Source organism: Electrona antarctica, assembly GCF_951216825.1.
Source record: "Electrona antarctica genome assembly, chromosome: 5".
Taxonomy (NCBI): domain Eukaryota; kingdom Metazoa; phylum Chordata; class Actinopteri; order Myctophiformes; family Myctophidae; genus Electrona; species Electrona antarctica.
In genome coordinates this window covers 28293716-28319599 of record NC_136810.1, presented here as the reverse complement: position 1 = coordinate 28319599, position 25884 = coordinate 28293716, and the positions used below count along the sequence as shown (strand labels likewise).

Genomic DNA, 25884 nt, shown 5'->3' with positions numbered 1-25884 from the left:
TGCTTACCTGCCCCACATAGACCAGTAGCCGGGCGCTGAGGGGGCTCTCGTCGGGGCTCAGCCAGAACTCAGAGTTATCATCAGACGATACTGAGAACTGGAAATCACCTGTGGGAGAAAGTAGACGCACATGAACCCCATGTAGTGTCAGGAGACAGGACAGCATACCTGACAGCATACCTGTTTGTGTGCATACGTGTGCATATTAAATCCAGGCTGATGACAATGCAGTGGCCTTTCTTTCTTTTTTTTTCAAAAGCAATGAAAGGCTGTACAAAATGTACAAGACAAGTACATGTGTCCAAAAATGACCTGACATTCTGAGTGTGGAACGTGTTCAGCAGTGCACTCTCTCTCCCATGATGTACTGGGAACTACTGCCCTTTGCTTCATAGCCAGAAAATATAGTAGCGCTGATCAGAGCACTTACCGTACATCACGCAAAGCTTGGCCGATCGACCCCGGTTTGGCCAATCAAATCCGGATGTTACGCTTCTGAAGCCCACATGGTCATTTTAACAAGTCCCTTGTTAGTCCCTCAGGGCTCTATACTAGTGTTTATTCTGTTTTCTCGCGTTGTGAGCTTGTCGATTTGCTATTTTCTGCGAAAGGATTCCCCACAATACGGATTCTGGGGTTTAATTGGTTAAATGACTGTAATGGCAGTCTTGCATGTTTAATCCACTAACTATGACTCACAGACAGTATACTTGACATTTTGCCAGGCATTTTCTAAAACATATTAGTTTGGCTGACATTTGAGAAAGCCGTCCATTAATTTCAGCACAGAAGGAAATAAAACTTGCAGAGACTTTTAAATGCAAGCTTGAGATACCGTAGAGTAGATAATCCAAAACAGTGAATAACATTTGAAGTAAAATAAAATTATGATTGCTTTTTAATGCACTTTTAAAGCAATGATTGATTAGAAAAGTCTAGCCAAATACAGTCCCGAGAGAAAGCCTGATTTACAAATGAAGTTCAAACACCCGTGACTTATTAACAGCGCTGTGAGCCTTCAGCTAACACTGGCTCAATTATTCAGGTAAATTCGTTAGGCCATAATGACTTTCACCATGACTTTGAGAAAATGTAAACAAACATTAAGATTAAAGCAAAGCAATTAACAGCAAATGGCCTATGTTAATGTACGATACAGCGTATGACCAAAGCCAGTGAATAGACAATGACATGCATTGACCCCAATATGGTCCTTTAATCTGCTCCGCCGGTAATCAGGCAACGCAAAATGGCTCTCAAAACCAAACGAGTGGCAGGTATAATTGAGTTGCTCTTGTCCTTAGGGGTGTGTGAACGTTCATGCCCGACAGAGAAAAACATTGGGTCACACAGCTCACCTAAAGTTAAACAAGAGGCCACAGTCAATTAGAATGTCGTTAATAACTTCATTGTCTGCACATTCTGCACAAAGGGGGGAAGTCAGGCACTAAAGGCAATTCAGTTACCATAGAAACTATGGTAGGGGGCAACGCTGTGGCATTTAAACCATTGTCTGGGTGGTAAACTGGCACCGCTTGGCTGCTATAATGTACCACTGGTTGTCAGTGTGGCGTCCGGGGACTACCAGGGGGTCCAAATGGAGTGAGTGAGTGAGTGAGTGAGTGAGTGAGTGAGTGAGTGAGTGAGTGAGTGAGTGAGTGAGTGAGTGAGTGAGTGAGTGAGTGAGTGAGTGAGTGAGTGAGTGAGTAAGTGAGTAAGTAAGTAAGTAAGTAAGTCAGTCAGTCAGTCAGTCAGTCAGTCAGTCAGTCAGTCAGTCAGTCAGTCAGTCGTGTTTGCACATTGCCGATGCCATTGTGTTTTTTTTAAAAATATATTATTTTTATCCCACGATTTTGTAACCCATTTTTCACCCGGTGCCAATTGCCTAAGCTGTAATCCTTGACCTGGGAACTATACTCTCCCTCTGCCAACCTGGGGAGAGCCCCAAACTGAGTCCTTCAATGCATGAGGAGTGAGAATTATTATGCATTCTAAAGGGGGGAAGTTTCCCTGGTAGGACATAGCGTGTGTAAGGAACACGTTATACCACCATAACCATGCTCCCATCGACGCCGTTGTGTTTGCTATATTAATCATGGAGTTGTATTTATTTACTTAATAATATATCACCATTAAGCTGTCCCCTGCAGGTGAGCCAACAGGTAGGGAAGAGCAATACATGACAGACACTCTGTGGCCGTTTGTCAAATGTATGTATTTGGCCACGGACCCCAACCTGAAAACATTTATATGTATTTGGCCACGGACCCCCACCTGAAAACATTTATATGTATTTGGCCACGGACCCCCACCTGAAAACATTTATATGTATTTGGCCACGGACCCCCACCTGAAAACATTTTGGGGGATGTGAAGACGGAGATGTGTGATCAAAAAAAACTATCACCATTATTCAAACATCTCAAGATATTTTGCAAATACTTTCAAAATAGCAGATGTACAAGCTCGCAGCGCATCACTTTGTGCCGTAGGCTGTATTGCCTACTTTTGCTGGGGGGCCCCACTTTAAGAAGTAAGTAAGCCTTGCTTATAGGCTCCTGCCCTATGGGCAAGTACAAGTACACACCCTGGACATGATGCTAGTATGTTGCAGGGACTTACCCCCAATCCAACCCTTGATGCTGAGTGTCAAGCATCAAGGGTTTTAGAGTCTTTGGTATGACCCGGCCAGGGATTGAACCCCTGACCTCCCAGTCTCAGGGCGAACACTCAAACCACAAGGCCACTGAGCTGGTCCAACTTTAAGAACCCCTGCTGTAAATGATCTATACATTAATTAGCCAGGAAATAGGCCAATCTCAATTAAAATTCACATCTACACCTGCTACTTTAAAGCTTTGTTACTTTCCGTCCATATAGTTACACTGAAGTCGAGTGTCAGCTGAAAAACTGTGCCGCCTCCAAAGTGCTCCCATAATGATGGGTGTTTTAGAAGAGTGTCCTGCATTTTCATCTGGGGGAAAGGAAAGGACTTGGTGGGCAAAACAAGACATAAGTGCTGCATATTTTAATGGCCCTGGAGGGCAGGAATTAGGAGGAATAGCCTATGGCAAGGACACTTGCTATAAAGCACTTAAGCCCTGGTGGCTTGTTGCTAAGTTTCCATGATATTTAACTACATGGAAAAGGAAGGACACTATGGACCGTATAATGAACCCCTAGTGTCCCTACTGTATGGTGCAAAGAATTCAATGTGCGTGTGTAAAAACGGCATTCATAAACTCACTGTCCTAAAATGTGTATGACTATGTCCTCACAAGGAAGGTAATACAAACCTGTGTTGCGTGCGTGCGTGCGTGCGTGCGTGCGTGCGTGCGTGCGTGCGTGCGTGCGTGCGTGCGAGAGAGAATACAATTCCTGTCTGAATGGTGGCCCACTGTCTCAGACTTTGAAAATGCCTGCTCCAGGGCCCTGCGCCCCAGGGACAGAGAGACAGTGGCTAATGAGAAGTCAGTTTACCGTCTTTGTACGGATGGAGGAAGCCAAAGATTCTCAGGCCATAGTTCTTCCACTTGGGAGCCACCGCCAGCTTCTTTAGCGTGGTTCTGGTCTGCAACACAACACAACACAGATGTCACCATCACACTCTGTTACAACCACTGGTGGCTAGTACATTTACTAGCTAGTGCTAGTGCTACTTTTAGGGTTAGGGTTAGGCAAAAAATCGCACTAGTTTTCGACCACTGTTAGACCAGATTAGGTGAACCCAAACACAGGCAGGTAAAAGACAGACGTTTACCTCGGTTGAAAAAAGTTGCTTGACTAGACATTTTCTTTAGGAAAATCAATGACAGCTTTGCTGTAATGGAAATACTGGATTTCGGCTATGAACAAAAACAACACAAAACAAATCCCAATAGGAAGGATAAACAAAACAAACTGAGTTTCCGTCATTGGCTTGTTGTGTATAACAGTGGTTCCCAAACCTTTTCATGTCAAGGACCCCCAAAATGACACTCATTTTGTTCCCAAACCTTTTCATGTCAAGGACCCCCAAAATGACACTCATTTTGTTCCCAAACTTTTTCATGTCAAGGACCCCCAAAATGACACTCATTAGCCCGTGGACCCCCATTTGAAAATATATGCCAAGGACCTCCATAAGAGAAGATTTTTACGGCTCTAGCAGTGATTTTCAACCATTTTCATTTCAAGAGCCCCTACGGTTTGACCTGAATAAGGCTACGGTCCCTCATTTAACGGCATTTCTACATCTCTGGGACCCCCAATTTATATTGTAAAATAAAAGTTCATTTAACTCTGACAGTTACAGACCAATAACGGTCCATTTGGTTCCAAACTATCATTTAGCTGGGGACCCCCTGGAACTCTCTCAAGGACCCCTGACCCCACTTTGGGAACCACTGGTGTATAATACTCACATGAGGATACAGCGGGAAGTGCAGGTTCTTTCTGAGTTGGGTTACGGAGGAGCCACACCAGTCCTCAAACACGTGTAGGTTGGCCTGGCCTTTATACTGCCAACACACAAGCACAAGAAATATGAATGCATTTCATTTCAGAAAACAAAGGTGCATGCGGCTTTGTCGAGCGTCTACACGAACACAATTGGAACAGGAAAGCCCGGCGGGAGGGCGATATTTCTCACTGCACATACTTCTACGGTCCCGGGACGGCACCATGTCAGCAGGGAGTGTTGGGCAGGAGGAGGAGGAGGAGGATGAGGCTCCGCTGTACTGTACGTGTGTGGGGAGGAATTAATTGGCACAACAACTACATTGGGGATAAAAAGGGTAAAAAATAATGTTTTCCAAAATGCTCGCCTATAATGAGATGCCCAAAATAGGGTGGAGAGCAGAATTTGAGGTTAAATGCAAACGCTAGCAAGTGCTATCTCCTACGACCCCAAATTACAGTCCTAATGCATCCAGTGGTGTTCCCCCTACCAATAAATACTGTAGGTGGAAATCGCAATGTCACATTGTCATTGGGTTCCATGCTGGGTGTTATGGGTGAACAGGCAGTTTGCTTTTTCTCCACCGTACGCAGTCAAGAAAAGGTGTTGTAGAAACAACCGCGTAACATCTGAAGACATCAGCGAAAGTGTAACGAAGAGAGCTGTGACAGTGAAGTCAGAGGGAACAGAATGGAAGGGAGGAGTGTGACGAGGCTGACATTTGCCTGAATTACACGGGGAAAACACAGGGCGAAGCAAGGACAGATGGTGAGACAGACACTACCCCGGCCGGGGGAGCTGTTTCCACACACGCACACACGCATCTGTATTCTTATCGTTGCTATCGGGCAGAAACCTCTTATTTCCATGTTATAACAAATCAATGCCCGACCTGATTATACTATAGTGTTGCACAAAAAGCATCAAAAGTAGCAGATCGACAAGCTCGAAAAGCGGCACAAAGCTTGTAGATCTGCTACTTTTGCTATATATTTTTGAATTTCAATCCTGAAAACAGTTTCGGATATGTGAGGTTTCCACCCAACAGAGACGATATACTTAAATTTGTAACTCTAAAAATCTTGCGCCACCCCTTACCCCTAAACATATTTGCCATTCTTTACTATTTTGAAAAACATTTTAAAATAGTTCAACTAGTCGATCTACATCGACACGTTCTGAGCTTATAGATCGGCTATTTGAACTATTTTAAAAGATTTTTCAAAATGCAAAATTTGAAACACACCTGAAACACACCTGAAAACAAACACACACACACACACACACACACACACACACACACACACACACACACACACACACACACACACACACACACACACACACACACACACACACAGCTCTGTGCTAAAAGCTATACGGTACAATGCACACTTTAGTTTTTTGTACAACAGTGGATCTGAGTATTCAAATGTTCAAGTGTTTTCACTCAATGATCAATGACATTTGGTGGGAAACAACAACTAACACATTTTTTATTCTATTTGCCGGAGTCAATTGATGCAGTTTGAGTGCTAGACTAGACAGATGGCCTAGTGAAAATGCTAACGGCAATGCAAATACGATACACTTCACAAATTAAACAGACTGCTTGTTATATGAGATATAAGAGTAAAATGATTCACATTTTAGAAGAAGTCGGGATCACCCATCATAACAATTAAATATTGAAGATGCTCTTAGAAAGCTGAAATGCATCACGTCTCCATCTCCAAATCTAACCCTGGATAACCATACTGTACATGGAGAAGACTGTATCACCTACAGTAGATCTGCATATATGGAGCGGGCCAGCAACTCTACATCTGACCTCAAACCTACAACCCTTAGATGTCCATACTGTATATGGAGCTGACCTGTTCTGACATTCCATATGTTGATCCTTCCCCACCCGTCCTTCCTGTTCTGACACTTCATATGTTGATCTGACCTCCTCAAACCCTGTACACTCAAGACACGCTCCATATAATAATAATGAATTGCATTTTTATAGCGCTTTTCCAAGTGCTCAAAGCGCTTTACAATGGTTCATTCATTCATACATTGGGAGGTGAAGCGGCGAACAGTCGACGCCAGCGTCCTCACTTCCCACATTCACACACCAATAGTGGCAAGCTCACACCGACCAACTCATTGGAGGCAATGTAGGGTTCAGTGTCTTGCCCAAGGACACTTCGACATGTGGACAGGAGGAGCCGGGATTCGAACCGCCGACCCAGGGATCATTGGACGACCTGCTCTACCTCCTGAGCCACAGCCGCCCATATACTGTATGGGCTGGCCAGTACAGAATTCATTCCATATGTTGCCAAAGCGCCAGTGCTCTCCCAGCAGTCTGCCGTGCCGTCTGCCACCGCCCAGGCTGATGCCTGCACGCCACCTCGCCCCTTAGGGCGAAGTCGCCCTAAGGGCGTCTTACTGGTTATTATTATGATTCATTCCTAAACTCAGTGACATCATTGAGGATGAAACACAATGTGGTGTCATGTCTGCCAGACATTATGATCAACAACATAAGGCTGGTGGTGATTATGTTTCTTTATTAGCCAGGCTTAGTGCCTGATGAAAGCTTTTTCCTTTTCTTGATTTATGTTTAAAACACTTTGATTCTTATAAATGTTTTTTTGTGGCTTTCGCCTTTATTTTATATTTTTTATAGAGGGACAGACAGTAGGCTGACAGGAAATGGGGAGAGAGATGGGGGGATGACATGCAGTAAAGGCCGTCAGGATCGGGAGTCGAACCCGCGACACACTGCCAGACTGGATTACCATGTGCAGCCAAGGTGCCTGGACCGCTGAGCCACGGCCCAGGCCAAAACACTTTGATTCTTTATTTTTTATTTTTTTATAGAGGGACAGACAGTAGGCTGACAGGAAATGGGGGAGAGAGATGGGGGGGGGGTGACATACAGTAAAGGCCGTCGGGATCGGGAGTCGAACCTGCGACACACTGCCAGACTTGGACTAACGGCCAAGCGGTGCCTGGACCGCTGAGCCACGGCCCAGGCCTAAAACACTTTGATTCTTGATTTATTTATTCATGTAGATAATGTTTAAGAAAAGAAAATCCATTAAAAGGCTGTAGACAAATGGAAATATCTCTATGAAACCTTTGTGTGAAAAGCAATGTTTTGCAGAGAGTACTGGATGCATGTCAGACAGATAGACTGATGATCTCACAAATTACCTTACTGGACCACGACGACAACGGCAAACAAAAACTTTTGTAGAAACCTGTCCCTCCAAAAACATGACAACAGCACTGGAGCTTGTGCGGCGCAGTCAACACCTGGCTTCACTTTGACCTCGTTTCATTCAATAGAGAGAAGCCAAGTGGCAGCGCTCAGTGTCTCTTTAAAGGGTTAATGCAGCCACATTAACAGTGTCCCCCCTGGTGACTGTCAAATCATCCAATAGGGTCAGTGATATCCTAGCCTGTAAGGGTTGTATTTCCACAGACACAAGCGCGGGAGTGCTGACCAGAATGGAGCCCAAAGTTCAGAAGGGCAAAGTCTTGTCTATCCTGGCTACCGGATATGTTGGATTCCGGGTTTTAGCGATGAGAACTTAAACTTGAGTTAAAGTTAGATTAAGAATTCTTAATGACTCAAAAGTGATTTATAATCAGTCAAAGGGTAATTGCTGGCACATGGCCTTATAAAAGGGAGAAGTGACGTAACGACTAGGTAGTCGTGACGTCAACCCTGACAGTACCCCCCGCTCGAGGGGAGCGCCCACGCGTTTTCATGGGAGTAGTACGTCTGGCGTCGTCAAAGTCGTCGAGTAAGGAGCGTGGAATCTCACGACGGGGCAGCCAGAGGTCACCTGGAGGGGCACCGTCGGGTTTATGCAAAAGGTCCACAAGATATTCTAGCGAACCTCGTTTGCGACGCACATCCCGCAACTTCTGGATCTGACGTTGTGGACCTGGAATGGGGGGTGCAGCAGGAGTGGTGGGGATGGGCAGAGGTGCTGCGGAAGTGGAAGAGGTACCACGGATGGACGGTTGGGCGTCCACGACAGGAGAAGCCGATTCAGAGGATGAGATGGAGGGGAGTGGAAGGGAGGAAACCCAAGGTTTGATGTGGGAAACATGGAACACAGGATGGCAACGCATAGATTCCGGAAGGAGCAGGCGCACCGACGAGCGATTGATGATGGAGTCAATAGGGAAGGGACCGATGTATCGTGGAGTCAGTTTGCGGCAGTCCAACTTGAGGTTAAGGTTTTTGGTGCTGAGAAGGACTAGTTGACCAGCCGAGTAGGTGGGTGACGCCGTGCGACGGCGGTTGGCCTGAATCTGCGAGCTCTTAGACGTGCGCAGAAGAGACGTCTGAGCTCTGCGCCAAATTCGCTGACAACGCTCGATGTAAGGGTTGTATTTCCACAGACACAAGCGCGGGAGTGCTGACCAGAATGGAGCCCAAAGTTCAGAAGGGCAAAGTCTTGTCTATCCTGGCTACCGGATATGTTGGATTCCGGGTTTTAGCGATGAGAACTTAAACTTGAGTTAAAGTTAGATTAAGAATTCTTAATGACTCAAAAGTGATTTATAATCAGTCAAAGGGTAATTGCTGGCACATGGCCTTATAAAAGGGAGAAGTGACGTAACGACTAGGTAGTCGTGACGTCAACCCTGACAGCCTGGGTAAACCCCTCCCCCCCGCCAGATTTGCATTCTGCCTGCTCCTGACAGAATGAAATGATGTCCAGCAGGGGGAGTGGTTTTACCAGGCTAGTGACCTGTAACACAGTGGTTCCCAAAGGGGGTCCTTGAGGGAGTCCCAGCTAAATCATAGTTTGGAACCAAATGGACCCTTATGGGTCTGTAACTCTGAGAGTGTACAAATGGAACCAAATGGACGGGTCCATTTGATTCCATTTGTACACTCTCAGAGTTAAATTAACATCGATTTTGCAATAATAAATTGGGGTACCAGAGATAGAAATGCCATTAAATGGGGGTCCGGAGACTAATGCATGTCAAACAGGGGGTCCTTGAAATTAAACGTGTTGAGAATCACTGCTAGAGCCGTAAAAGATATTCTCTCATGGGGGTCCCTGGCATTTATTTTCAAATGGGGGTCCGTGGGATAATTAGTGTCAATTCGGGGGTCCTTGACATGAAAAAGTTTGGGAATCACTGACGTAACACACCGTCCGTGCAGGGCATGGTAAACGCCACTTGGCCTTGAGTCATACCCTCCAGTGTGATCTTTTGCTTACTGTAGATGCCGCCGTGGTATCGCACGCCCAAAATAGCCGATTCACAAGTACCCCGTAACCCCGGTAAAAGCTCACAGCGCATCGCTGCCACGTGCCGTGAGCTTGTGGATCGGCTATTGTCTGTGCACGACGTACCGAGCAACCAAATATATAAAGCGGGCATAATGGATGTCATGTTCTGTCAGCATCAGCAGAGTTCAGTCCTGAACCCTGAAGGGGTCCTTTTATCCTTTTATCCAGGCGATGTAATGGTCAACTATAAGCATCCCAACACTGCGCCAGAGGTGCAGCAATTATGGACCCATGCATTAACCATGAGAGATCTCTGGTCCAAATATATTACAGTCGTATTGCGTCAGGCAGTGTGGGTATTTAAGTACCGTTTGTTGCGCTACTTTTACTACTTTTACTCAATTATTTCAACACTTCTACTTTTATTCCACTACATCTCAGAGGCAACTGCTATTCACGGTTAAAACAATATAACGATATGCACACCAGATCAGCTCAAAGATGGGTGCGTATACAGGGATCAGACATACAGTAGAATAACATAAAATGAGCCACACACAATCTACACTTGCACAATAGGGACAACTTTATATAAAGTTGTTATTGTCTCCACCAGGCCGAAGGCATGGGGAGAGAGTATGTTTTGCACTCTGTCCGTGTGTGTGTGTGTGTGTGTGTGTGTGTGTGTGCGTGCGTGCGTGCGTGCGTGCGTGCGTGATAGAATTCTATCCTCAGAGATGCTATGAGTGATCTGGCTCTGCATTTCCTCAACAAAATGAAGAACATTGTTGCAAAAAACAAGACCTGAAGGGCACTTTTTCTAGTTGTTGTATGTTGTTATGCTATACTATAGTCAATCTGCGATTAAGGTAAATACTTTATTTGTCAAAACTGTAAACAGGGAGGGAACAGGGGATTCATTTGGGTATGGCAATATGGCAGCTGCCATACCTTGGCTCCAGGGGAAAAATAGAATGTACTTTGAAAAAATAAATCCATGAACGTCTCTTTGTCTATCTGTGTTGATAATATGATATATGTTGTTATCAAATTACAGTAAAATAGCTACAAATGCAAATTTGAACAACATGATCGTTTTCACGAGGTATTATTATATTATGTGTAAGTATTTAAATGAAAAGGACCACTGCATCCCTTTTTTGGGGAAAAAAAGACTGCGACTGCACCCCAGCAGCAGCAGAAGAAGAAGACGTTTTTATTTAGTGCAGACTTGGTTTATTGAGCCTCTAGCCCCCGGATAAGGATAACAACACCACCACCACCAGCAGCGTACAGGTAAACACATGCTCCTGCTAGCAGTGAGGCTCCTTAGCTCCAGGCATGGAGGTTAACTTAAGGCTTTAACCCTACAGTTGGAGGCCATCGATATTGTCCTTTTCTTTTTGCTGAGGTTTGCGTGATCTGCGCAAAAGGACAGTTAACCCATTTTGGGCGGGAACCCCTTTTGGTGTTTTAAACATGTTATAATTTAGCTATTGAAAAATAGCAGATCTACAAGCTCATAGCGCGCCACCGAGTGGCGCGCTACGAGCTTGTAGGTCTGCTATTTTTGAAAAATCGTGAAAATATTTATGACAATATCGGTGGCACCCAACTGTATGTTGTTATTTAACATTTCTGACATTGTAAGCTTCATGGCAAATTGGCAAGGGTCAGTCTCAAAGACAATCGACTTAATATGAAAATAGAGGGAAATGGAGGAAAATATGCCCCCCCAAAAACCGACAAACCCCCGCACATACCTGAGGAAAATAGGGCATAAAAAGACACCATTAAACCGGGCTATACCCGAAAAATTCCGCACGCACGGCATGTGCAGCGCAGTCACCTTGCCATATGTTAGCTTTGGCTGAACTGACGCCACTGGGAGGGAGCTACATTAGAACACTTGCAGCATTGCTTACATAGGTAAAAAAGAAAATCGGATTACTTCATCCACCATTGGTCCTGTGCGGCAGGCGATCACATTGCTATCCTGGCATGTATTCCGTTGTGCGTAGGTGTGCGTGTTTTTGGGGGCGTGCATTTGTTTACGCTGACTTTGTGTTTTGCCCCGTGTGAGTTCACCGGGCGAACGCGGAAAGGATGGGGGAAAAAAAGCTGAAAAGAGTGGTCGAGAGAGAAAGGTGATAGTGGAGAAAACAGACTGACAAATGAGAAAAAAGGATGAGTATAGGGAAAAGACCAGCGAGGGCGAGAGATGGATGGTGGAAAAGCAGGGCCAGAAACAGAAGGAAAAAAGAAGGACTTTCAGAGGTTAGAGGCAGTGGTGGAAGAAGTAATGAGATTTTTCCTTTTTTACAATTATGTATCAAGTAACACAACAACCATTGCTGTCGGGCAGAAATATCTCTCTTTAACACCCTCCTTCATCATCCTACAGCGTCACACAAAAACCATCAAAGGTAGCAGATCTACAAGCTCGAAACCTTTTCAGCTTCTAGATCTGCTACGTTTGCTAGTTTTCTGAATTTGAATCCTGAAAAGGAACAGTTTTGGACATAGGTTTTCACCCGACAGAGACAAGTTCGTAAGTCCTGTATTCAAAATGTTTACTTGACTGCAAGTAAAAAAGTATTGGGCTCAAAATTACAATATCAAAGTAAAAGTACTCAACCTTTTGTCAAGCTTGTTCAAAAATGGGCCAGCTCTAAAAGCTCTACAAGCAGTACTTGAGTACATTTTCACTTACTTTCTGCTACTGGTTAGAGGGCAGTGAGTAAATAAGTCTTATGTAAAGCTTTTAATAGATTTCCTGTGGGTTTAAAAAAAAAAAAAAGACTTTCCATGGCCTAAGCACCTCGCCCCTGTCAAATAGAAATAAGCTGCTTTTAAAAGTCTCTCGTTATAAAAGGAACATATTCCGTACAGCTCTGTAGCCGGACGTGTACAGGTTGCAACACAGAGGACATTTCTGGTGGCTTGCAGTGCTAGATTATAATTGGGTTTATTTTAGGTTGACAGCCCACAGTGAAAGCACTCTGAAATGTTCTCTCCCCTTTCCTGACCCCGGCTCCATCCCCCGCTCCTCATAAAATGGCCACAGCATGTACTGTGAATATGGACAATTAATTTAGCTTTGCTTACTCAGAGCGTTTTTTTACAGAGACCATAATGCCTTGTAGCTCTCTATAAAATTGCTTGACGTCGGGACTAGGGTTCCATATCACAATGAAACCAAACGTGGTTTCATTTGTACACTCTCATACATATTATAGTTCAATTAACCCATTTAGGACTGAGGCCGAACGTTGCCGTGTTGGGTAACACTTGCTGCATCCCACATTTATAACGCATTATGAACACACTTATAAGATATTAAGATATTATCATCTTCTCATAAACATGTATAAAAGCGCTGATAAATAATCATTATACTTTATGAGCTTAATCATAACACATTATAAACTTTATTATAATGACTTATAATATCAAGTATTATAATACTTCATAACTTGCTAGGTGTTCCATGTTTATAACGCATTATAAATATATTTTATATTATATTATTATTTATTATTTTAAGACAATATCATTTTCTCATAAACATTTATAATTATGTACAAGTACTTATAAATAATGATAACCTTTATCATAACACATTATAAAGCTTATTATACTGACTTATTAATGTGAAGTATTATAATACCTAAAACACTTTCATGTTTGAAATAGACACTTGTGCTTAATTGTCTCCACCAGGCCGAAGGCATGGGGAGAGAGTATGTTTTGCACTCCGTCCGTCCGTCCGTCCGTCCGTCCGTGTGTCCGTCCGTGTGTCCGTCCGTCCGTGTGTCCGTCCGTCTGTGAACAGCTAATCTCCGGCACTGTTAACCCGGTCGATGCCAAATTTTGCACACACACTCCCTGGATGCCAACGATGAACCTCTGCCCCAAATTTTTCAGAACGTCCTGTTATAGCGCCACCAGGAGGCCGCTTTGTGCAAAACAAGTTTTTGGACAGTACACCTACAGATTTTGTCCAAACATCACGCAAATTAGTACACAGTCTCTCTAGAGCCATTCAACGAAACGGGTCTTTCAGATTTCTCAGACTCCATCCTGATTGGCTACGATTGGCTTCCAAAGTTTGCAGAAGTGCTCAGTTTCAAACAAAATGCTGCAAATCATGAACACATCGTGTGATTTCCGTGAAATTGCGCACGCACATTCCCACTAGGCCGAGGAAGAAATGCCACGTGAACATTTTCAACTCAGCCTCATGGTGGCGCTATAATTGGCCGAAAAGTGTTTTTACCTCCAACTGCACGGATTTGTGGATAACTTTGTATGCCAACTCCCTAGAGGCCAAGGAAAAACCTTTGCCTGGAATTTTTCACATCTGCTCTTTATAGCGCCACCAGGAGGCCGACATATGTAAAGCACATTTTCTAATATTACTCCTTCAGATGTTATCCAAATTTCACGCAAATCAGTACACATGCTCTCCATAGTCATGTGATCAAGACGGGTTTGTTTGATTTCTCATAATCCACCTTCATTGCCTACGATTGGCTTCTAAACTTTTCAGGAGTAGCCCGCTTTGTACCCGTTTTGTACAAATCGCCACAACTACTCAACGCAGCGTCCGATTGCGGTGAAACTGTGCATGCATATTCCCACTAGGCTGAGGAAGAAATGCCACTTGACAGTTTTCAAATCAGCCTCATGGTGGCGCTACAACAGGCCAAGCCGAGTCACACACACACACACACACACACACACACACACACACACACACACACACACACACACACACACACACACACACACACACACACAAAACATGTTTATATTACTCCTAAACATTTTGCCAAACATCACACACTCCTATCCTCCTGGTGGAGACCTGTGCCCAGAAGGGCACTTTTTCTAGTTCTAGGGTATGATTTGGGTCCGTAAAGATGAATACAAAATGAATATGAACATCTTTATACTGTCCAATAATTAGATAGGGAGGGGGGTGAAATTAGGACAGGCAGTTGCTGCAAAATCGGAGTAATTATAATAAAGTTTATAATGTGTTATGATTAAGGTTATAATGTGTTATGATTAAGGTTATAAGTATTATGATTATTTATGAGCACTTATAAATATAATTATACATGGTTATGAGAAGGTTATAATGTCTTATAAGTGTGTTCATAATGCGTTATAAACATGGGATGCATAGCAAGTGCGTGAAATCCCTTAAACTATCCCTTAAAAAAGGAGGGGGGGGGGGGGGTCCATTTGTACCATTACAGAGTTACAGACCTGTAACTCTGAGATGTAAGGTGTAAGGTTCCATCTCGTCCCCTGGTGGGTTCCCGGACCAGAGGTTGAGAAGCAGTGGCCTATATAGGCTTCATCCTCACATGAGGATGCCTTCAGCATCACTGTCTCTTCCCCCATGTCTCCATCTCTAGATCTTTAGAACGCCACAGCTCAGCTGTTGCCTGTCACTTCCAGGTACTCAGCATGAGGCTGTTGTGTGCATCTCTGTGTACTCGCTCAGCGGTTCATACAAATTGAGTTTGAGTGTGTGTGTGGGTGCGTGTATGTTTATTACCATCCTTAAGAGGTCACCGCAAAATATCACAATAGTATATAGAATTCAAGAAATAAAAATAGAGTTATGGAAGCTCTCCACTAAACACACTACTGATAAATACAACAATACAGACTGGCAGTCAAATGAAGTCGGGAGATACAGTTCGTTGGAAGTTGCTGACTGCACCTCAGAGCAGACACCAACAGATGGCTAAAATAGCCTATGGATTGATGTCCATTATAGCCTGTTGCTATCCAACTGTCGAAAGTCTTTCGACGCTTCCCTATAATTCGCAACCCGACGCAACAGTGTGAGTGTACCCACTGCCAATGGGCCCTGTGCACACACACGCTGTGCACATTGGAAAGAACTTGGGCAGCTGATACTAATGAAGGCTCTGTTCCATTCTGGTCAAACAGAGTCAGGGTTCGCTGGAACTCTGGACTCTGCTACACCAGTGGATCTCAAAGTGTCCTTGTCCATTTGTACACTCTCAGAGTTATGGGGCTCCTTGAAATTAAAAAAAAGTTTGAAAACCACTGCACACTAAATGGAACAGAGCCTTAGTTAGTAGGCTATCATTGGTAACATGTGAAGGAAGTAGGGAAGCAGATTTTCAGCAACAGACGCTTTCCAACACTTCCCGCCGCTAACGTTGGTGCGTTGGGAGAGCTACCTTTAGTAGTGTTGCGCGTGCGTGCGTATAAGCTTGTGCTTGCTTTTCGTGCAGGTGTTTGTGTGCCAAAGGGATATGGGGTTGCGTTGTCGTGGTGTGTATCTTTCCGTCAGACCTCATGTGACCAACTGGGTTTGAACCCCGATAGTTCACCCATGAGAAACCGGACATCTATACCCGTGCAACCAAAGGGGCCAATCACTGATATGGGTGCAGAGGCAAGAACATCTTGTCGTCTCTGTCGGTGGAAACCTCATATGTCCAAAACGGTTACTTTTCAGGATTCAAATTCAATCTACTACTTTTGATGCTTTTGTGTGACACGCTGTTATGCGATCAAGTAGGTATCATTTACCAAAAAAAACACTCTCTTTCTCTCTCTCTCTCTCTCTCTCTCTCTCTGTTTCACCGTCCAGAGACACCCAGAGACAGTGTGGCGCTGTCGTGGTGTCATCATGGCCAGCCTGAAAGACGCTGAGAGGGGGCTCAGGTAACAGCCCAGCGCTGACAAAACGGAGGTACGAGCCTTGACTGGCTTCCTCTACTCCAGTGGTTTACAACAGTCATTCGGGGACCACCAGTGGTCCTTGAGGGGGGTTCCAGGTGGTCCTCAGCTAAATGATGAAGAGTTGGTAACCAAATGGACCCTTGTTAGATCTTTAACTCTTGAGAGTTGAAAATTAAACCAAATGGACCAGCAACGCTCTCAAGAGTTCAAATATTGTTAAACATCTGCGTTACTTAATTAATTTACAAGAAGTCTACACACAATTAGAGAATGTAGAAGAATTGTTATTTTGATGCAACGTTTGTCTGTTATTTCTCACCACAACCCAGGTCTAGTCAGCCGCAGGTGTGTGCACGAAACGAGCATGCCCTCGACAATTTCACGGGACCGCGCCCGTGAAAATACGCTTGCGAAATCGCCTCTCAACTTCTCTGCGCTTCTAAAATAAACGCACGCCTCTCGAAAATGAATTTCTAGGCGCGTCAGTCGTCTGAAAAGGCTTTAAACCTCATCAAATGGTGGTCTGTGGCTCAAATGCCAAATAAATAATTGAGGTTGAAAACCACTGCTCTACTCTACTGCAGACCGATCCCACCCCAACCTCCCTCGGAGAGGATCCCAGGGGCAGGCAAAAAAGGGAGATGTGTACTGTATGACACGGGCGGTTCTGCGGGAGAGCTTGAAACGCAATTTGATGCCGACATGTGCGTTTAACGAGAGGTGAGCTGTCGAACTTGGTCAGGGTCAAATAAGTTCTACAGGGCTCTCTGCCAGCCAGGCAGGCAGAACCTGCGGAGATCTCCTGCCAAAGACAAGGAAGAGATGTGTGTGTCTAGCAGCTTTTGTCAGCGGCTACCACCCCATTTCAACAACAATCAAGAATCAATTGGGGACTGCGCATGCAAATGAGCTTCTAGCTAAATCTGGAAAGTTTACATGAGATCATGTTCAGCTGATTGAAGTCATGTTCATTAATGTGCATCTAAATAAACAGATTTAATTCCTCTCTCGTTTCCATTTTTTCGTTACATCACAGGAACCCTATCATTCCTTGGCTTTTCTGGGCATGTCACAATAGGTGCACATTCTGCGAAAATATATCTACCAATCTTATAACGCACTTGTAGGTCTGCAATTTTCCGCGAAGAGATTTGGTGTAGAGGGAGTGGTGCAACTCCGTGTGGGGGTTCCCGGGGGGTCCCCGGAAGTTCCAGACCCACATGAACATGCCCAGGGGGCCGGGCAGAATCCGGCGAGCCGCCCCACGTCCGAAACGGTTGAGAAATGACCCCGTGTGGGGGTACTACTGTACTGTACTGTCACTGTACTATACTGGCACACCCGCAATCATCATATATAAAGTTAATATGTGCGTGTGTGTTTGTGTGTGTGTTGCGCACAGGTGGTGAAAAACAATGCTGTTTTCAAGCTCATACCTACCCAGCCACCCAGCCAGCCACTCACACACACACACATAGCTCCGTAAGGGAGTGGTTGCACCACTCAATAAGGAAGGGGACATGATTACAGACCCCATGGGGGACCCCGGTCAACAAACTACAGTACAGTATATGGTTTAAGTGTTTAAGCGCCCCTCTGTATTTACCAAGGACAGTCGACAATTATGAACCGCCCTGCAGTGTGTAATGCAGTGGCTCTCATTGTGGGGTTCAGGGACCCCCAGGGGCCCTAGAGAGGATTCCAGGAAATGTAGCTAAATGACTGATAGTTTCATCTTCACCACTATTACCTTACATGCACAAGTGAATACAAGTAGATAAATACAAGAATGCAGTCTGACTGTTATTTCTATAGTGTAAAGTGATTTTAGACCTTCTCTAAAACACAGTGGGCGGCACTCTACGTGTCCTAGACCTACCTGTAGACTCTTCTCCCTCCTGGCACTCTACGTGTCCTAGACCTACCTGTAGACTCTTCTACCTCCTGGCTAGAATAAACACCGCCTTGCAGTCAGGACTGCCACCACAGTCTGAACACTCACCTCTTTAGACTCCACCTCACCCACTAGCGGCCTAGCACATTCGTTAGTTGATACCATTTACCAAGGACAGTCGACAATTATATGAACTGCCCCAGTGTGTAGTGCAGTGACTCTCATTGTGGGGTCCAGGGACCCCCAGGGGCCCTAGAGAGAAGCCCTAACCCTAACCCTCTCTATAGATAAGTCTAGATAAGTCTGCTAAATGCCTACATTGTATTTGTCAATATCAGACCAAATCATGTATAACAACAATGAACAATGTTCTTAGATTTGGGGTCGCAGATCAGACACAAATCGTATTAAATGGGGGCCCAACAATGTCAAATTATGGGTCCTTGAAATTAAAAAGCGCTCAGAATCACTGTAGTGTAGTGCATATAGTAAAATACTCTCTGACCTTATGCCTGTTGAGTCACATATTAAAGTGACTATGGCTTTGTCCTTCATGCCCCCCCCTTCCTTCATGCCCCCTCCTCTCTCTCCCTCCCTCTCCCTCTCCCTCTCCCTCTCCCTCTCTCTCTCTCTCTCTCTCTCTCTCTCTCTCTCTCTCTCTCTCTCTCTCTCTCTCTCTCCCTCCCTCTCCATCACACAGCAGTGATTCCCACCTGGGACTGTCCTATATATAGCCTTAAGGTGCAACATGGACCTTTTCGTAGCAGCGCTGCGGAGCATGTCGCTGACCTCCGACTACGGTTGAGTGGAGTAGAGGGGAGATGGAGAGGAGTAGGAGGAAGGTGGAGAGGAAGATTAAATGATTGTTATCAGTTGAATTGGTGATGCACGCGGAATGCGAAACGGAAGGAGATCAGCACGACGTCAGCGAAAGAGGGAGAGTATAGGGAGGATGTGATTTAGGGAGGAATCGGAGGAGAATGGGAGGTGGAGAGGATGAGAAGTATAGGAAGGGATGGGAAGTGGGTGGGGGAGGGATGGGTGGTGGTGAGAGATGGGTGACAGGAGAGACGGATGGCAGGGGGGGTGGGTGGAAGGGTATATAGGACAGGTGGAGGGGAGAGCTGGGAGGAGGTGAGAGATGGGTGACAGACAGGAGGGAGGAAGGCATGGATGGAGGAATGGGATGCCAGAGACAAAGAGGGCTGCAGAGAAACACAGGTTGTACACTGAAGGAGACTCTAGATCCGCATACATGCACTACTACACACACTACTGCTCACATACTGTATTTCAGACTATTTTTAGTATTAATGCCTTAGTCGGATGCATTCTACAAAGTGAACGCACGCGTGTGCACGCACGCACACACCCAACTACCGGTGCATGTTCACTACTCATATAGCCATTAGCGTCGCTCGTCTCCTCACTTCTCTAGGCCCCCCTCTCCCCTCCAAATGCCCCTCCCCTCTTCACTCCTTCACTCCTTCACCCAATCCATCTGGATGTGCTATCAGCTCAAGAGATCAGGCTCACTTTCCTTCCTTCCCTCTCTCTCTCTCTCTCTCTCTCTCTCTCTCTAAGAATCACGTCCACCACCATCGCTATGTCTCTGTCTCTGTCTCTCTGTCTCTCTCTCTGTCTCTCTCTCTCTCTCTCTCTCTCTCTCTCTCTCTCTCTCTCTCTCTCTCTCTCTCTCTCTCTCTCTCTCTCTCTCTCTCTCTCTCTCTCTCTCTCTCTCTCTCTCTCTCTCTCTCTCTCTCTCTCTCTCTCTCTCTCTCTCTCTCTCTCTCTCTCTCTCCCCCTCCCTCCCTCCCTCTCTCCTGTGGGAGTGTTGGCGTTGTGTGTCTTTGTACAGAACTCGGGTGCATCGTTCTGGGTTCCTGCTGGTCGGCTTGGCACTGACAAATGGCCGACGAGCGAGCAGCCGCTCTGCACCGAGTGACAGAGCCAATCCCTGCAGGACGTCGCCAGGCCATGCATGGGGACGTGACGTCCCTGGCAGACGCTCGGTACAATACACACTGTGCACTTCACTCCATTTCAGTGGTGTAAAGTACTAAGTTCATTCTCTGAGGTATTTTTACTTTTTTGAGTATTTACATTTCTTGACACTGACTCTGCTACACTGCATCTCAGAGGCAAATATTGTACTTTTTACTCCACTATACAATTATTGGAAAACAGCAACTTCGAGTACAGCCACTTGCAATGGGGTTGTTTTTCGAGATGCTTAAGGAACAGACAGGCACATGGGCACGTGCCTGTCTAAATACTTCAAAAGAGTGAGAAAAATCCCACGGGTACAACACCAGAGGGAGCTCCACTGATCTCATTCCTCCCAGATTCAGCACAAACATGGGGATGAATTCATGAATCCTACTATGAATCCTACTATTTATGATGTGGAATGTCCTACCAACAGCCATGTGTGCGACTCCCTGCCCTCCTTAAACCGTCATAAAAGAGCACCTCAAATATAAATAGTAAATATACTTTTACTGATCCTAGTATTGATCTTGATTGAATGCTTTTACAAAAGCATTCAATCAATCAATCAATCAATCAATCAATCAATCAATCAATCAATCAATAAAACAATCAATCAATGAATCAATCAAAAACACAAAGCAGATTTAGGTTATTAATGATGAATCAAAGCACAGCTAAGCTCACAGTTAGATTGGCCATGTTTGAATAGCTAAAGTATAGGGCTTGAGTAGTTAATGATAAATGGTTTCAGTCCAACAACAGGACATGATTCTGAAATGGTGAAAAGATATTCTATGTGGGACCTTGATTTTGTAACAAAGAATTTTGACACTGTGGTGTATTGCTATTTGTAGTCCAACATCGTACAGTATACTTCTTCCACCAATGCACTCCATTTAATTTCCTTTCATTTCCCAGCAGTACGGTACGGTACGGTACAGGAGAGCATATGATGAATCACGCAGTGTGAATGGTACATCATAACGTACACTGTGACAGAGCCAGCCCTCGCCTCAGTCGCCTGGGACCGCCACGACCATCATGAACATAAAATGGATAGAAGGTTATGTGTGTGCTGCCACACTCCCACTGCGCTGCGCTGCTGAAGGCTGTGTTACGGACACTCTATCAGAGGGTTTGGCTCCCACTGTCTCCATTTCCTCATTCCCTGCCCCAGAGCTGGGCATTACATTGGTATAATACTGACTGTGAGAATGCCTGTCTCGCGGCTGGAATCAGTACAGAGGCCTTGAGGTATAGGTTGCAACCTGCAGGAGGTGTATATATTCACCGCAGAACATACGAAAAGCAACAAGAACACCACATGACGCTCTTCACCCTCAACACAAACTCCAGTCAACTGCATGGCAGCCTTTTATGTTCAGCTGAGCCATTAGTAATGCGCCTGGTCTATACCATTCTAAGGGGTGTGTTCTAAATGTAGATAGAGCATACAATAAATATATATATATATATATATATAAATAAAGATACAATAAATAGTTTCTTAACTTTTCTTCACTCTGTATGTGCATGGCGGGGGAGCAAAGTTGTGGTTTTAACCCATTAAAACCAGCAAAGCAGGTGTCATTTTAGATTGTAACCACTTTAACCATATGTTATACTTTGTCTATTCAAACAAATGTGTGGTTGCATGTTTTCAAAAAACTTTTGAGAATAACAGATGTGAAGAATTGTGAGCTTGTAGATCGGCTATTTTCAAATGGCCAAAATGTTAGTGTATTTTAGTGTTGTAACAATATTTAAAATCTACAAATTTAAGTAACTAATAACGTTAAAGGTTACTTTAGTAACCACGGTTGTATATATAAATTGAACGAAATACCTTTCGTTTATGGGTAGGTTTCCTTCAAAACCTAGCTGCAGAACATTATTTTATGTACTCCCAGGACAGAAAATTCTAGAATTTTCGCTGTCCTGGGCTCTAAGGGTGACGTAGGAAGCCACGCCTATCCCGTATAGATACCTGCGTGGCTACGTCAGCCCTCATTCGGAACTTTTCTTCTGCTTTAGAGAACAGAAGGGCGTTCCACGAAAGGTATTTCGTTCAATTTATATATACAACCGTGGTTACTAAAGTAACCTTTAACGTTGTATTATATAGAAATTTCACGAAATACCTTTCGTTTATGGGACTTTATGAACTCCCGTGACCTGAACTTCCAGTGGGTCCCAGGTAAACCTTTTGGGAGGGGCTCGGACCCTTTTGGGTCCAGAACCTAGTCCTTGTGGAGAGCAGGAGGCAGCGCTATGCTGCCCTGATGCTTTACTGAGCAGCGGCCCCCAAGACCGCGTGCGCTAGCGAAGGCGCTGCCACATCTAGGTTATAGTATGTGGCGAAAGTCGAGGGTGTAGACCAGCTTGCTGCTGTGCAGACTTCCTGAATGGAGACACCCTTGTAGAGTGCCCAGGAAGCTGCCACACCTCTTGTGGAGTGGGCCCTCAGGGCTTGAGGGGAATCCACGCCTTGGCTAGTGTAGGCCAGACGGATGGCTTCCACTATCCAGTTAGAGATAGTGACCTTCGTGACGGGCTTTCCTTTGGTCCTGGCACCCCAGGACACAAAGAGTTGGCTTCCTTGTCTGAAGGGAGCCAGTCTATCCGCGTATATGCGTAAAGCTCTGACTGGGCAGAGGCAATTAAGCCTGCTGTCTTCGTCAGAGGAGAACGGCGGGGGATGGAAAGCCTGTAGGTTCACTGGCACACACACTGAGAGAGCATTTTTGGGAATGAAGGCGGGGTTTGCCTTTAGGGTGACCTTGGTCGACCCCTCATCGAACCTCATGCAGTCTGGAGAGATCGAGAGCGCATGTAGGTCGCTGACCCTTTTTGCTGTCGTGAGTGCGATCAGGAGAGCCACCTTCAGGGTTAGGAGCTTGAGGCTCACGGTTTGTAGTGGTTCAAAGGGTGCTGTAGCCAGAGCCTTTAGAACCAGGGACAAACGGGGGCTATTAGGAGCACCTTCAGACCCTGAGTCCTCACTCTGTCCAGAGTGGGGCTGATGAGGGATAGCGGGGGAAAGGCGTAGAGAAGGGTTTTGGGCCATTGGTGTGACAGAGCGTCTAGCCCCAACGTTGATGGTCCCCTGATTGCGAAGAAGAGGGGACACTTCGTGTTCTCCTCTGTGGCAAAGAGATCCACCTTGGATTTCCCAAACCTGCTCCAGACCTGGGCCACTGCATGAGGGTGTAGTGACCAGTCTGAGTAGCGGAGAGGTCCTCTGGACAGCAGGTCTGCCCCTGTGTTCAGAAGACCTGGGACGTGACACGCTACTATTGAGAGGACGCGTGTGTTGCACCACAGGATCAGTTTCTGAGCCAGTTGATGAAGACGAGGGGACCTGAGTCCACCTTGTCTGTTGATGTAGCACATGGCCGTGGTGTTGTCTGTCCTGACTAGGACATGGCAACCCAGGATGCGCTGCTCGAAGTGTTTCAGGGCGAGGAAGACTGCCATGAGCTCTAAGTAATTTATGTGAAGGGCACGTAGTGGCCCCGACCATAAACCTCTGGCTGTGAGTCCTTCCATCGTGGCTCCCCAGCCTGTCATGCTGGCGTCTGTAGTGATGACTTTCCTGATCAGAGGCTTTCCCATGGGGACGCCCTCTGAGAGGGTTTTCCTGTCTGACCACCATTGAAGGGCTAGTATGCATTGTGATGTTACTGTTACCTTCTGGTGCCGACGGTGCATTGGTACATGTAGAGAGCCTATCCATCGTTGGAAAGGTCTCATATGTAGCCTTGCTAGGCGGATTAAATAGACCGCAGAGGCCATTAACCCCGCCATCCGGAGGCATGCATGAAAAGGAATCGAGCGTCCCCTTTTGAATGACGTCACGCACTGCAGTGTTGCGTCTATTCTCTCTTGGCTCAGGCGGGCCGTGTAAGAGATTGAGTTCAGTGTTATGCCTATAAAGTCTATTGACTGTGTTGGCATAAGCATGCTCTTCTCGTGGTTTATTATAAACCCAAGCGAGTCGAGGTGGCTGAGCACACGATGTGTGTGCGACAGTGCTTCTCGTGGAGAGTCTGCAAGTAGGATCCAGTCGTCTACGTATGTAGCGAGACGGATCCCTTGCTGTCGGAGCGGAGCGATAGCTGCCGCGGTGCACTTTATGAAGACTCTGGGACTCAGTGACATTCCGAAGGGAAGGACTGTGTACTCGTACACTTTTCCTCTGAACCCGAAGCGCAGAAATTTTCTGTGCGGCGGGTAAATCGGAATGTGGAAATATGCGTCTTGCAGGTCTATCGACGTAAACCAGTCCCCTTCGCGAATTAGGCGTAGGAGGACTGGTGGAGTAAGCATTTTGAATCGCAGCTTTTTTAAGTGACGATTCAATGCCCTCAGGTCTAGAATGGGACGGAGTCCGCCCCCCTTTTTCTTTACCAAGAAATAGCGGGAGTAAAAACCGTTCATTGATTGGTCGAGGGCCACCTCTGTGATGGCGCCTTTCTGCATTAATGAATTGATTTCCTCTTGCAGAATGGCGGCCTTTTGCCCGCTCGCTTCTGAGAAAATAATTTTCCTGGAAGTGGGCGGTTTCGAGGCGAACTGAAGCCTGTATCCTGTCTGAATTGTACGGATTATCCACGGGGAAGCCCCGGATATCCGCCATTGTGACAGATGACGTGACAAAGGGTTCCCTGTGCTTGTCAGCGTGGTGCATGGCCTGCCTAGGGGAAGACTTACTTTGTGTGAAATGTCTCCCTCTAGTGAATTTTTTCGGTATTGAGTTTGGAAAAAATTGGCGTGGAGTTTTTGGACTGTGACAGCTAAAGCTGTCACAGTGTGGGTTATCTTTCCCACTGGGCCTATGCCCTTCAGAGTTGGTTTTATTGTTTTTTTGTGTTTTTTGTTTTTTTGTTTTCTTTATTGAACAACGTGGAAAAACATACACATGTGAATTGCACATAACAATTTTGGGGGTCTGTACAACGGTGCTCACAGCACTGTGTACAGGCCCCCTTAAGCGCTTCAGCGCAGGCTCTGAGGTGAGATCTGTGATCCCCACCTCTGGCCTTGAACTCTGAGTGTGGTGGGGAAGATGACCCGGCCCGGGCAGGTCATTTGCGCTTCCCCTGGCCTCGGCCTCTGGGAGCGCTCCTGGCCTTGTAGGGCGGCGGAGAGGTGCGGCGGTCTGCTCTGCCTCGGCCTGCAGGCTGTCGCTGTCTATCTCCGCTCCGGTCCTGGGACCTGGGTTTGTCATCGGTCTTGGCCTTCCAGGGTGCCTTCTTAGCCTTGGGGCGGCCTACCGGGGCGGCCTGGTTGGCCAGCGGTTCGAGCGCCTTCATCGTCTTGGTGGAGGACTCGAGCTGTTGGATGGTCTCTGACATTTTGGCCAGAGCGTCCTTAAACATACTGTCTGGGTGGATATTTCCAGCCACAAACTCTTTCTTTGTCTCCAGGGAGATGGCGCTGGTCTGATCGACCCAACGCCATCTCTCCTGGAGGATGGAACATGCCATTGCCTTGGCGTTGTGGAGAGTGGAGTCCCTCTGGAGGGTGGCCATCTCGTGATTCAAGCGGCGTAACTCGGC

The 25884-nt window shown here is 45.9% G+C and overlaps 1 protein-coding gene across 1 annotated transcript in view; it reads right to left on the bottom strand.

The window, feature by feature from the left end:
* The window catches only part of b4galnt4a (beta-1,4-N-acetyl-galactosaminyl transferase 4a), a 315041-nt gene that overhangs the window by 99282 nt on the left and 189875 nt on the right, over positions 1–25884 (bottom strand). The window contains exons 4-6 of the mRNA XM_079500439.1: positions 4404–4499; positions 3481–3571; positions 8–108 (exon numbers count right to left, since the gene is read on the bottom strand). Coding sequence (XP_079356565.1) covers positions 8–108; positions 3481–3571; positions 4404–4499 — 288 coding nt within the window. The remainder of the gene's footprint in view (positions 1–7; positions 109–3480; positions 3572–4403; positions 4500–25884) is intronic.